Below are 14,822 nucleotides of genomic sequence, written 5' to 3' on the forward strand. Positions count from 1 at the left end.
TTATAAGTTAGAAGTTCAAATATTCTTTTGGATATTTTCATTTGGTACAGATGGTTTTAATATGATTTTAGTTTATAAAGACTCAATACTGGGTTCATAAAGCAAATATTCAGAAAAATGCAATTACATCTGTGACATATAAGGATTTAATTACTAGGAAAAGAAGGGATAGGGAAAAATACAGAACAACATTTCTTTTTGTTGAAAAATGTAGGTTTTGTTAGAACAATGTTTATTTGTATGAAATCAGATATTTTAAACAATTAACTCAAGGTTTTATTTTAGCTATTTAAGGGGAGATGAAGTTAGAGTTAGGAAAATGGTCTCCAATTTTAAGACTATGAGATGTTTTCAGAGCAAAACTAATTCATTCACCAAATCTCAAATGTGTTTAACTCTATGCCTTTTTCTCATGGTTTGAGATTTTTTTTCACTCATTTACAGGAAAAATACACATTCATTGAATTTTCAAGGTTTCTAGATTACTATTAACTCAAATTCTAAAATATGTAACTTGTCCGTAACATGGTAGGACTATGGTGGCCCCTAAGTGCCAAAGTGGGTCCTACAGAAGTGTGAAAGGCAAGTATTTACATGTGACTCAAAGCCAGAAGCATCAAAATCCATTTGGAATTAGAAAAACTATTTCACTAAAACTGGATACTGATTTGAAAAAAAAAAAAAGTTCTTGAATTAGAGCATATGCTTATTCTCCCAAATTTTAGAAATATGATAGCTTCAAATGGACCTAAATTAATCAGGAAATAACTTGTGAAAGTAAAATGCCTCATAAATAAAACAGGTAGAAAATAATAAACTTGCTAAGAGAGTGAGAAAGGACAGGTAATAGTTAAATATGATAGAAAGAGGCCTGGGTGATTAGCCAAATTTAGTGTATTTCTACCAAGTCTTAGGTTTGGAAAAGAATAAAATTTTAGAAACTGAGGCAGCAAATTAGGATGTTTAAAACCAGACTTTTAATCTCAATGTTCATATAGAATTTCAGGATTCACAATTCATATCAAAGTTATATGAATGTCACCATTGTTCATCCATTATTCTACAGGCAGTGAATGAGTTCTCTTTAGACTGTATAAACTTCACACCAGAAACTTGTAATGTTTCTAACTTTAATTACTTTTATTTTTGGAAAATGCAAAGGCTATGGAGATAGTTACCAGGTAATCCAAAGGAGGGTTTATGGCACTAAGCAGATAACCATCATCAGGATTAATCAAATTCCAGGGCAAACCTCTTCTCTCCATATCAGTAGGAATATCTATTTCCATCTTGTACTAACTATAATTAAATATAAGACTTAATAAACATTGCTGTATATACAAACATCACTGCTAAGAATGGAAGAAAATCAGAGAAGGATACATAGACAATCCTAATTAAAATCTAGGTAGTTTAAACTATTGGTCAGAAAAAGTTAATTTAACATGTGTCTTGAGGATTATGTCATATTTATATCTGAGTCCTTATTATGTAGCACATGCCCAGCATATGCAGTTGGTCCTCAAAAAGTATTTGTTGAACTGAATTATGTTGGAGAGGTAATTTACACAGCAAATCTCTTTATTCTACTTTATGACAGCTCATTTATGAAAAGTATTAGAACAGGAAGGAACTGAATATAGAGATATATTGGATCTTGCCTGAGTGCTCAGGAATATTTATTGAATAAATGAGTAAATAAATTAACTTTTGAACAAAACCTTGGTGCTCATGATTAATATCCAATAACTGCCCCCCCTCCTAAAAAAAACCCTGACTAACATGATCTCATTTACTTTTCTTTCATTTAGCTAAGCTCCCAAAGGAACAAATCACACTCCAGGGTGGTAAGTGTCAACATATTATTGGTATGTCCCTGTGTAATGCTAAGGGTAGAAACTCACAGAACTTCCTGTATCCAAAAGCACTTGCAAGAAATGAAGCAGTCAAACTTCAATGAAATTTGAAATCTCAGTCCTTTGGAGGTAAGAAATGAAAGGTTTTTATTTTTGATATATTCTTTTTTTGTGTGAAGCTTAAACTTCTCTAAAATTAGTAAAAGACAATGTTTAAAGACTTGATTTATTTTTTAAGAGGAAAAATGTAAAGCAAGCCAAAGAATTAATTACAACATTTTATTGGTTTCTTTCAGCCCTAGAAATAACATCCTGATCCAATTCAGACTTTTAATTTTACTAAACATACACAGAAATTCGATGATATCTGTTCTCTATTATACACATATAAATATTTAACTTATAGTAAGTCTTGAAACAGACAACTTGGGAAAGTTGACAGGAAATAATCAAGGACAATTGCCTGATGGACATTGTATCATATATAGGTCACCATACAGAAAGACCAGAAAACAACAAAATGTATCTGGGTCCAAATGGGGAACACATTGAGACTACCAATTGCCAAAGTCCACTCAACTTTAGCATAGGCGATACATTTTGAAGCATCACAGCTGTTGACATGGCATGGTTCAATACTAATTTTGTATTTTCTACACTATACTGCAACATAACTCTAGACATATAATGAACAAAATTAGTATAAATACCATGCTAACTGCTGTTGAAATTCCATGGAAAAAAATGGGGTTTATTTTTACTTATTTATTTTTCTACTTCAGCTCAGGACAATTCATGATGTTTAAATAACATTTATCAATTTTTATGGCTCCACTTGGGTCCATGTTTTTTGGTTCTCATTCCAATATAGGCTTCTTCACGCCCTAACATCCTACCACTTTCATCCACCACTGTCTGCTGCACACCGCTTTTCCAGAGGTCACTCTGGGCATCTGGATGCCCAAAGTTGGGTTGCAGACTATGGATTTTCCTTTAACTTTCAGGCACTTTAAAAATTCCCTAGGATTTTATCACTCCTTCCATGGGATTTGATGCTTTTGTTTATAAATTAATATTTATATATGTATGCTTATACATATATAGATATAGGAAACATACACATTAACACACTATAATATATAGTAAAGCACATGTATAGTCACATATATGTATGTATTGTTTTTTGCAAATGAAAGAAGAAAGCAAGCAAAAGAAGACTGACCTGACCTACCTGTACTTGGCTCACATTCAACGAAGTCTTCATCATCACTTGAACATTCAGCAGAGGAAACAAGGTCATCTGATGTTGGCTGTTCATATTAAAGGCAAAATGATGGATTTGGGGGGAAGAGAGAAAACAGAGAAAGATAAGTAAACCAATGGACAAAGACATTAAAGATTTGTCCCTATGTCCTATCTCCCATCATTATTGCTGTTTCTTGTTTCCAGTTCACATAGTCTGCATGGGTCTTCTCTGAAGCTGAGGGACCCAAAGCAGCTCTAGGAGACTCAAGCCTATCCCATTCCTGAAAATCCCACTGAGTTGCCTGACACTCATTTCAGGGTTGAGAATCAGAGGAACAGAAGGTCTGTTGCAAAGGATGAGCAATACAAGAGTCAGGCCTACATAGAAGTGCCTGTGGTTTTCAGTGGGGTTCAATGCAAATCATGTGTGTTCTGTCTCAAGTGTGTGATTTGGTGGTTGTCACTCTACAGGCAACATAATTAGTGAGCACCGAAGAATGCAGTCTGTTCAGCTCAGCATAATGGCTTCTCTTGATAGCAGTGATTCCTTTACTTAATTGCTACAATTAGCTGAATTAGTAATGTGGACCAGCAGAGTGATATTGCACAACAGCCCCTGGACACAGGTAAGGCTCTTTCCAAAGACAGCAGAACAAATTTCCACAGCAACAGTGGAAATTGAGACTCCGTTTTTTTTCCTGAGTCCTGCAGAAACTCTTCAATGCCAATGAGTCATAGGAAATTCAGAGGACCATGGGTATTGACAGTAAAAAGGACCCTTGCACAAAGTAGGCTTCTGTGATCATAGCAGACTGATTTTTGTACCCAGTACATACTGCATACAGGATAAACGCTGTTGAATGATTGATGAATGGATGAATGATCTATAAACATTATGTCCAAACCAAGCTTTTGGCCTACTATGTGTTTGAGTATTCAGTAAATTGTAGCTGCTCAATAAATACTCATTTTTCCAGTCTTAATGTTACTAATATTAACTGACTTGCTGATCCCAATGCACTGAAGGCTAGATACAGATTCAAGATGAAAAGATAAAGAAATGGCCTCTCCATCTATCAGACAATTACTACAATCCAGTTGGTGTGATTGACATGTATATAGAGTTATTAGTTGTAGACACAATGTCTAAAATCCCTTTTAGACAGGGATGAGTATCATATGTTTAAAGAGACAGGAAGTCAGAGAGGTTACCTGTTACTGAAGGATACACAGCTAATAAAGAAACATAGTGGGGATTTGATAGATGCATGTTAGTTAACATCTGTGTCTGTGGCCCACCATAGTTGTATTTCTACCTTGTCTTACGTATTATAGATTGAATCATGTCCTCTCCATTCACGTTAAAATTCTAGCCCTCTGTACCTCAAAATGTGACTGCATTTCGGCATCGAGAGCCTTATAGAGCTAATTAAGTTAAAATGAAGTCATTAGTATGAGTGGTGTCCCTATTAAAAAAGATTAGGACACAAACACAGGAGGGAGATCATATGGAGACTGGAGTAAAGAAAGCCACCTATAAGCAAGGAGACAGGCCACACAAGAAGGCAACTCTGCTGACAACTTGATTTTAGACATTTAGTCTCCAGATTGAAAGGAAATAAATTTCTGCTGTTTAAGTCACCTGGTCTATGGTACTTTGTTATGAAAGCTCTAGCAAATGAATACACATGTTCACTTATATCCTTAGTATTTCCAGAAACTTCCTCTTTCAAATAGACATGCCAAGTATGGGATTACTAAACATAGTAAAGAACAGTAGAAAAACCACATTAGGTAATTCATTACACTTCATTGGCAGTGGTGGACAGGTGCCTTAAACCACATTATTCTGTATCTGACAAGAAGATACTTCATATCCTGCTTTTTCTTAAGGTTAGTAGAAAACGAAATTTTAAAAAACACATTTTTTTTTAATTAGGTACTACTGAATTATGTGTTTCAGTCCCAGCAGCTGAAGCTGGTAGTTGTAGCCTGGGGCATCATTTGTGCATAGGAAATAATAAGTATGTTCCTTTGGCATTTCTCACTGTTAGGGGGCCCTAAACAAGCCCACTTCCAGTAACTTAGGGCAAAAAGACAATAAGGGAATAAATGTAAGCTGTACAAATAGAGAAGGCAATTATAGGAGGGGAATGCCATTTTGGAAGGCCACAATCATTGACTGGCAGTTATAAAACATGTGGTGTCTATGGGGACCATTGCTCCCTGAAGACATAAATAAATGGTTTGGGTTGACAAGGAGACAGATATTGCAATGGTTTGTGACCTTCTAATCTGTTCTGTTGATTAGAGGTGTATAAATGAATATATGGTATATCTTTGGTATTAAACAAGTCCTTAGGGTGGGGGGAAGGGCTGACATCAGTGGGAGGGGGGAGGGGGTGGGGAAAGGAGTAGGAGGGTGAATATGGTGCAATAAAATGTGTACATATATAAGTAAATGTAAAAATCATACCTGATGAAAATACTCCAGGAGTTGGGGGAGGGGGAATGAGGGAGAATGGTTGAGGGTGTAAATTCATGCATGACGTATTTCATACATTGTAATAACCAGCGTAAATGCCACAATGTACCTTCACTCATCACAATAATAAAGGGAAAAAATTAATCAAATGATAAAAAACTTATGGACAAAGGGCAATTAGGAAAAAAAATGCTGAGAAACTTCATAGGGTGTGGACATGAAAAAGAATTTAAGATTACAACTATAAAATATATTCAGTTTGAAATTAACTCTTAGTGACTTGTGTATAAGGACCTTGCAGAATGACCCTTGCAGGGGCTTGGGTTCCTAGCACTGAATGAAAATAAAATTCCACAAGCTTCTCTCCATAACCAAGGCCAGAAAATATCATATAAAAAGTCCATTGAGCAAATTCACGAAAACAACGTGCAACCCCAATAGAAACAAAAAATATACATTGACCTAATATTAATAGAACAACTTATTCTAAGGGAGACATCTTTGTTTTTAATGAGTCAAAAAATCAATTTTTTTTTTCAGAAAAAGCAGTTAACTCCTGGGTTAAAAGGAAATTTACTATTTCCCTCTCAGTATCCTCCAGCCTCCTTCATATTACATAAGTTTCTATAGTTTGGGTGACATTGTCCTCAATCCCACTCTCTAGTTCTATCCCAAGAATGTGCTCCTAACCCCACTGCAGATCCTATACACTTGTTCTTCCACTTTCTGAGTCTTGTCCTCACTTCTACAACATTTATTTTTCTGCTTTTCTTCTATATGAATATGTATGAATATAGCAGTCCTCCTAAGCAACAGAACCCAATGTTATAAGTGGTGCCTAGACTCAAAGAAGGTTAAATGGGTGTCAGTCTGGCTGTAAGAGCAGGCCTGAACCTAGACAGAGCACACTTGCAAACCCAGCTCCCTATTTGCACTGGGAGGAAAATGATGTGAGCCAATTCACTAAACAACTAAATCATCAATCAGTCAATCAGACACCATGATTCTAAGCCTGGTAGCCACTCCTAATATGGTAACTTAGTACCTATCTATGCACTGTATCTTTTAAGATTCATCTCCTATTAGAACTATCATTGCTGATAATTCATCACTTCCATTTTATGGGACACACACATCATTTCTGGTTTCACCTTTTATAAGGACGGGTTAAAAAAAATATAGGGAACTTCAAGAAGTCAATGGAAGAGGATCTGTTTCCAATGGTGCTGGAGGGATGTAGCCAATCTGTGAAGGTCTAGCATGATTTAATCCCTTCCTTTATGTCCCTCAACCTCATCACCATTGAAAGCCTCAACTACAGGAAATTCCCAAAACAGTTAACAAACATCACAATCCCTCGTTGGTCAACACAGAAAGCCATGTATTCTTAGAGACACTGGCACTCAATACTGGCCAGGCCTGGGTAGTTTAGGAAAACCTGTTCTGCAGGAGCATCAAGGTTTGATTTATACTGAGATTCAGTATTAGGATTGCTACATACAAGATTTTTTTTATCTACTACTATCCCTGACATCTAGAAAAGCCAAAAAGATTACAAACCAATGCTTTTGGATGAGATGAGCAGCTTACCATCATATTCTAAAGTAGTAGCAATTTGACTGAAAGTTACTCTCAGAAAACCCAGGGCATTTAGCAGGAATTTTTATTTGTTTGTTTTCCTGTCTGTGTCTTTCCTCAGATATAAACAAATGCAAGATTTTGAAAGAAAAGGCACAGTTCTTTGATGATTGGTTCCCATGGCCAGTGAGGTGTGAAGTACTGCTGAAGATAGACAAAGACTCAGAATACAATTGTTATGAATAGAATAGAACTATGGACTTTTGTTTTTAAATAAAATTTAGTACCCATATGGTCTGTGTGTGTGTGCGGGGGAGGGGGGGAGTGGTACGTTTTTTTTCCAATAATCACGAACCTTTTCCAAAAATATTTTTAGTTTCTGAGAAAAGCAGCAAGAACTCTTATGAAGAAATGGATACCTAAACTATCAAATTATCATGTCTATTAATCACATTTACCACTTGTCCAATCAGACTTTGTTTTAAACAGTTTAACACATGTTAACTCTTACAGAACTCCCAATAACATTTGTAGGGACATCTGTTATTTAACCATCCATCTATGTTCCCTCAAGTTAGCAATATTGCTTTAGAGAACGCTTCTACTTGTATACCTATGTTGGGAATGTACATCTTCCTTCAGTGTCAGCTTCTCCAAATTACTCCTCACAATGACCCTCAGAAGCACTCATAATTCTTAATGGCTAAGCTTAAAGTGTTTACAAGTCATAGTTCCCACAAATGTTAAGTACCAATATTCTTTGTAAGTTATTTAAGGAACAATAAAAGATCTATGTTTTCCCACAAACCAAATACTCTTGATATTGGCTAGCCTGCTAGTTCCACTATCTATGGCGTATGACTGTATCATCAAGATGCTTTCTTTACTCATTCATTCATCATTCGTTTGTTCATTCATACTTTAGCACCTATGTGTGAAGCACTGTAGCAGTAATGAGAGATAGAGAGGTAGATGGAATATTCCTTTGCTCTGGGAATTCAGCCTCTGATGAGACAGCCAAGTAAACAGGCAAACATGACAGAGTAAACTGAGTGTTATGGCAAAACTAACATAAGATGCCACGGGAACAAACAGCAGGAGAGTAGAGATATCTCCCAGGCAGAAGGGAAGTAGAAAATGATCCATCAGGGACAGAAGTGGAAAGTCAGGGCAGAAGACTGAAGAAATAAGGGTGCATTTCAGCTGAAATAATCAGCAGTTGCAAAGGGTCATAAGTACAAAACGGCTCAGTTTATTTGCACACCTACAAGTAACACTGGGTGACTGGAGTGAAGACATGTTCTGGAATGACAGTGTGACAGAAACTTGAATTATCACCTTATTCTGGAAAACTTAGCTAACAAGCATGAATTTAATCTCCTGCCCTATCAGACATCTCTTCCTCTTGCTCTCCCTACATCCCATCACTGTCATCCATCACATTCCTTTGGAAGCTGACACACATGGTTTCAGAATGTTGTGCCCAAGAGTGACAGCAACAGCTCTCAGTACAGATTAAATACCTCACTTTGCTTTCTCAAGAGGAGCAAAATATTCTCCTGCCCTTACATATTAGCCAAGTCCTATATTAAAAATAATAATTCTTACTACTCTATCTTAAAATACATATTCCATATGTTTAATCCACATGTTGAAATTACTTGGTTCTGTAGTAGGTCTCATAAAACTAAAGATAGGTATTATAATAACTTTCAATAAAATATCTCTGTGGTGAGAACCCTCTTTATTCCTTTCCCTGAAAGTTTTTTATTGCATTTTTATTCTTTTTTTCCTACCAGTGCTTATTGAAATTACTGTAGAATAAAACCAGGACTGAAGAAAGCTCAAACTTCTGTCTACCCAGGTAAATTTATGGATCTATTTACTTTCCAATTCTCTTAGCTTCACAAACCTGACTTCTCATTTTCTCCAATGAGTTACTGTTTCTATACTCTTCTGCTTCTAGTGGTTTATTATGAAAGACTTTACACCATGTCAGCAAAGGGATAGTTCCGCATAAGCTTTCATTATTATTCATTATTTGGTATTGAGAGAAGTGACTATTGCCATGATAAGAACTATTCAAGACAGTTTCACCATGACCCTCCTGGCTCCTCAATTGCCTTCTGTGACTTTAAATTCTAACCTTTAGCCCTTTATCTTATACTGGTACCAGCCTAATCATTCTTTTCTCCACTTAGTTCCTTGGAAGCATGATTATTTGAAAGATTAAGCATGAGATAAAATAAGTCCTGCCACAGAACAGCTTTATGAAATTATAAATAACACACTCAAGAATGATGATCTCCTTTCTTACAGTGAAAAAGGAAAAGAGAAGGCCCATAAATATTCTGAAGTCCCACAGAAAATAACCATACAGCTCTGCAGCTGCTCCATGCTAAATTCCTTCAAACACTTGGTGTTTTAGATCTTTTCCCTCTGCACTTCCTTTCTGTGATAAAGTTGGTAATTTAAGTATCTCAGAGTATGGAGAATTCCATCTAGCTTTCCTATGAACATTCACATGCTATTTAAATAAGGATGCTTGGAGATACTTTTTAATTACCCACAGCCCACTGATCTAGGCAAACCTAGACTAAGATTTTTAAAAATTTCACCTTCTGATTTTAAATGTATTTCCTAGTATTTTCTTTGCTAAATTATTGCCATCACATGGTCTTCAATCTTAACACACACACACACACACACAAACCTGGATGACTTTTATATTAAATAAAAGATTTAAAAATGTCCTAGAGCTTAGGCAAACTTATTAGAAACTTTTATCACCTTCTCTCTTCTATTCCCAATATTTCATCCAACTCAAACCCAATAGAGAAAGAACCTTAGAACAGAGTAAGCTTATGTAGATGTGATATCTATGTCCTCATTATATTCTGATTAACATGCCCTGTGTAGTCATCTTCAATAGAAGCAATTGAAATTATTATGGTAAAATGAGACAAAAAATGATTTTAGCTTATAAGTGTGGAAGATGGGTGCATAGCACGAGGATGATCCTGAACGAGGGAGATCAACACACAAAGTTCTAGTCTGGTTAAGATGCTATCACTTGCATCCTACCTCTCTGTGTCTAAAGGGTTTGACTGAAATGATACTATGTGAATTTTAACACTGTCTTCCAGGGCTTGTGGCCTGTTTCTTTTTTAAGGTATTATTGCCTATTTGGTCTATCCACTCCCAGATATAATCACTTGTCAAGTAAGATATTGCAACCAGCCTAACTAAAATTAATTAATTATAACAGAGCTCACTAAAAAATATGAATTAAAAGCCAAACATTTTCCTGATATATGATTTTATTCATGATTGTATGTACTCACTTAGTTATTTATTTCTTCCTTAAATATTTATTAATTGCCTTTAATGTGCCAATTACCATTCTGGGAACTGACAGGCCCAGTCCTTGTCCTCATGGAGTTCATAAACTATTGAGGTTTGAGCCAGGAAAAATAAAAATATACTGATTAGTTGTGAAACATTTAGCTGTTACAAAACTTTAATGTTAATATAGGGTACCCGCTGTAACAAAAATTTATTATTTATCCATTGTCATTATAAACAGTAGATTATACAGGAATCCAAGCAAATGGTGTCTTATATTTTTCTAGAAACTTGGCCCATCTTCATTTTTTCTTTTTTCCACAATGCATATACAAGAGCAGGATAAAGAATGACATGATTTATAATAACTTTTGCTAATGAGTTAGCCTTTAAGGAAATCCCTTTGCAGACTCAAGATTTAATTAACAGTAGAAAAACCAAGTGAAGCTTAGCCATATTCTGCTATTGTGGTCCTTTATTTCTATCATTGAGGTCTTCAGGGATGATATAAATAAGTGAGATGCAGTATTTTGTTTTCTTTTTTCTTTCTACATTTAAGATTTTTCTTCCATCTGTTCAAAAAAGAGAAGGGTGGATCAAGAGAGAAGGGAGGGAGGAAGAAGAAGAGAGTGGGTGGAAAGGGGATTAATCTATCTGTTGTTCAAGGGAGCCTGACAGAGGGAAGAGGAGTATTGAACCACAGAAGATTAACCAAACTTCAATGTACCTTCCCAAAAGCAGGAGGAATGTAATGCTACGTGGTGTTCCACTGATAAGCAAATCCCTCTAAATCCTTTCAATTTATTTCTTGGCCTAGAGAAATTACGTATTATTTAGGAGACAGAAAAAATAAAATAAAATGAAATAAAACCACCCACCAGTTCATACCATCTCTAGGAATCTAGATCAGGTGCCTATTGATTATATACACATAAAGTTCTGTCTTTGATGGCTGCTTTTTTTATTCGTGCAGAAAAAAATATCGACTGTATTTCTACTTCAAACACTTGGTTTATACCACAAGATTTTTTCAAGTATGTAGACTCTAACCAATATGAGGATGCCAAAAATTTACCTGAAGTTTCCAAGACCTGATATACTTCCTTCCTTTTTCCACCCTCCTCCTTTTTCTTCTTTTTTCCCCTGAGGTAGAGTTTCCTTCCTAAGTAAGCTCTTCATTTCAATGTTATTATTTAAAACAGCCCCTATTTTTAAAGGGTAGTGACCAAGGGCAAATACTAATGTGACCCACAAGCAGTGATGTGGGTCAGTATCAGTTATTAGATATTCTAAAATCCTGAATAAGTTTCCACCCTGGACAGCACCAAGATGTTTTTGAGATAAAGATGTTGATATCATGCATTATTGCATGCTGTTTATTACCTTACAGTTCAGGGAAGAAGACTGGGTGCTTGAAAGTAAAATAAGAAAAACAGAATTATATTTCCTCATGGGATAGTATTTCTTTTGATCCTCTATCTTGGTGGCCTGACTGGACCACGCAAGGAAAGATAGTCCTTCCTGGTAAAATGAAAGCACAGCTTAGAGGACATAATGAGACAAACATCAGTGAAGACAAGCAGCTATGATGAACAGGATAGAGCTTGCCGGGTTGGAAGGACAGTATGGTATTGGCCAGGAACTCTGAAAAGAGATGTAAGGTAGCCCTTTGGTCCAGATTATGTAGCAGTAGTCCTCAACCTTTGGTCTCATGATTAACTGAGGTATGTGAGATGAACATGAGAGAAACAGGTGAGTTAACAGCAAAATTATTTGGAATTAAAATAGCCAAATACTCACTTTATCTATGAACTTTCAGGGAGAAGACTACACAGTGCACACAGGTACCTGTCAGGTCTGCCTGTGTGGAGATCAGTTGAGAACAACTGCCTTAGAAATCTGGCCATGATGGAGATTCATGCCCAGCAAGCAAGCAACAAAGAGAGAATTTAGTGGGTAGCACAGAACACTTATCCAGAAAAAGTAAATGCAATGAATTAAATCTGAAATTCAGTGGCTAAAAATACTGAGTGATCTTTTCTTGAACACTGCAAAGAATATCTTTCTGTGTACCAGGTAATATAATGTGAGAAAAAACATATGTAGGTGTTAGAGTAATCTCAGCAGTTAAGCAAGGTTTGTATGTTTGAAATTAGACTTAATAAATGACTGAGTTACAGGTGACTCAGCCAAATTTGCAGCCAGCAAGTTTGAGTCAGCACTGTGAGGGGAAAATGAGGATAACTGGAAAATATACTATGAAACCCCAAGACAGCACAATGCAAAGGTCAGCTTTAGAGTGAGAATTTATCCCTATAGCTACTCACGTCTAGAAGACCATACCAACCTCCCACAGAAAGTTGAGAATGAATTCAATTAACTTAATTTAGGGTTTATATAATAAATATAGAGTGTCTTCTGGTTCTGGTAAATGAGAAATTTTGGAAACTATATTGGTCTACTTCCCCTACAGAAGTCACCTCCTCATTCCCAGGCTGCAACTAATATTAAATGGATAATCTCATTTTAGGTATTGATTCAAAACAATTTACAAAAGCAAAGAGAGCAGAATTTCCATGTGGGACAGGAAAAGATTACTCATTTCTCATTTCTGAAGGATAGCAACCCCTACAATTTTTCCCTGTTCTAGTTCATCAGCAACGGCATGCATTGACTGTCAAAAGTGTTGGAAATACAGTAGGTATAATCACAGGAATGAGATTCCTGAGCTAGTCCAGGGCTCTTTTGCTTACAATGACCCTACCCTGGGTTTAATATTCTACTCTTTTTGTCTTGAAATTCTTAATCCTTTTATCTTTGAACTTGTGTTTTGCAAGTGGAATTCAATGAGATAATAGGACATATTTGCAAACAAAGGAAATACATGCAATGTGTATATCCACTCCTGTTCCTGGCCACCCCATGTACATATGGTTCTAGGTGCTTCATGAGAATGAACTCATCATGTATGGAAGTAAACACTGTTATTTGAATTTGTCCGCCAGTATTTCTCCTTGAGGAGGATATTGTCTTCTAGACAAGAGTGATTAGAGATCCAGAGCTGACCTTTACATTTCCCTGTCTTGGAGTTCCACATCATCCTATCTATAAAGTAAGTCTGTTACACCTACTAAGTAGGGCCACTGAGAGTTGCAGTAGGCCATACTCTGCCTTTGAACAGAAGTTGTTCAGAAAGCAGTAACAGTGGTGTCTAAGAAGCATGAATTGCAAAGGAAAGATAGCACTTCCCTTTACCATGTTAGCCAATTGCTTACACTAAAAGTAATGACATAGAAGGAAAGGGAAAGATAGAGCAATCCAGACACTTTTTCCTTTAAGTCCAACCTTATTCATCAGTAAGCTGAAGTAGAAAAGTGTTGCTAGAATGTGTGCGGATGAAAAAATAAAATCAAATCCAGGGAGTCGGTTTGGGGCAGGGCTTCCACTCTTCTGATGTAAATAAAATGCATTAGCATCTATGAGCTACAAAATAAGAATTGTGTTATTTTGGTGAGTCTACATTTATGTTGAATGCTCTTAAATTTACTCTTAAAATTAGCATTACATAATATTAAAGTGAATGTCAATACTCATGCTAATAATTTAAATTGTTAATTTTTCTTTTCTTAAAATGGCATTAAATAGCAAATAGAAGTAACATAATGAGTTGAGAAAGGGAATGTAGAAAAAAAAATAAGCTTTGTATTTTAGTGCTTTTAATTATTGTTTTCTTTTTTCCTAATTTTTAAACAAGACTACCCTTAGTTTTCACATATGTAGCTTTCCACTAATTATGTAGCTACCCCTGAGGTCAGTTCTGCAAAATGTTTCTGAACAGGCCAAAGGAGTGTGTCCTGGTTTCTAGAAACTCAAATTATGACAAATATTTTATACTCTCAGAACCAGGTCCCTCGTGTTTCACTGCCAGCCTCATGACTATGGGTCACTATCTTTATTGTCTCAGTTCCTTTGCGAACAAAACTACCATTCTATACACTTATGACACTTATAATACCCATGTCTTGACTCCTATTCCTCTGGTTATCAGTCTAGACCACTGTTCAAGAACACTGTAGAGAACATCTCAGAATAAGGTCATGGTTCTTGTGTATTCCTACTTCTTTCAAAGTTTGAGAATTTGAAATATCAATGCAACCATTATAAAATCAAATGATGATCACATAATTTTCTAAAAAAAGAGAAAAACCCAAAATAATGCACTACCCTTATTCAGGGAAGTAGTATGATAGATGGCAAAAACAGAAGTGAGAGCTCACCCAATGGAAGCTTGGCTAGCATCTACTTTTGGCAAA

General features: G+C 35.9%; 1 protein-coding gene and 1 long non-coding RNA gene across 38 annotated transcripts in view; one reads left to right on the top strand and one right to left on the bottom strand.

Moving 5' to 3' along the window:
* Positions 1–14,822, bottom strand: part of Nrxn3 (neurexin 3) — a 1,521,272-nt gene that overhangs the window by 50,898 nt on the left and 1,455,552 nt on the right. For 20 of the 37 annotated variants that reach the window (XM_074067424.1, XM_074067420.1, XM_074067422.1 and 17 more), the window contains one exon: positions 3,079–3,166. In XM_074067424.1, coding sequence (XP_073923525.1) covers positions 3,079–3,166 — 88 coding nt within the window. The remainder of the gene's footprint in view (positions 1–3,078; positions 3,167–14,822) is intronic. The other 17 variants (XR_012446073.1, XR_012446074.1, XM_074067437.1 and 14 more) reach the window with 1 other exon arrangement.
* LOC141421512 (uncharacterized) lies at positions 1,581–3,388 on the top strand. Its single transcript, XR_012446075.1, has 3 exons — positions 1,581–1,847; positions 1,926–1,985; positions 3,053–3,388. It is a non-coding gene; the product is annotated as an uncharacterized lncRNA (long non-coding RNA).

Source organism: Castor canadensis, chromosome 3 (genome assembly GCF_047511655.1).
Source record: "Castor canadensis chromosome 3, mCasCan1.hap1v2, whole genome shotgun sequence".
NCBI lineage: Eukaryota > Metazoa > Chordata > Mammalia > Rodentia > Castoridae > Castor > Castor canadensis.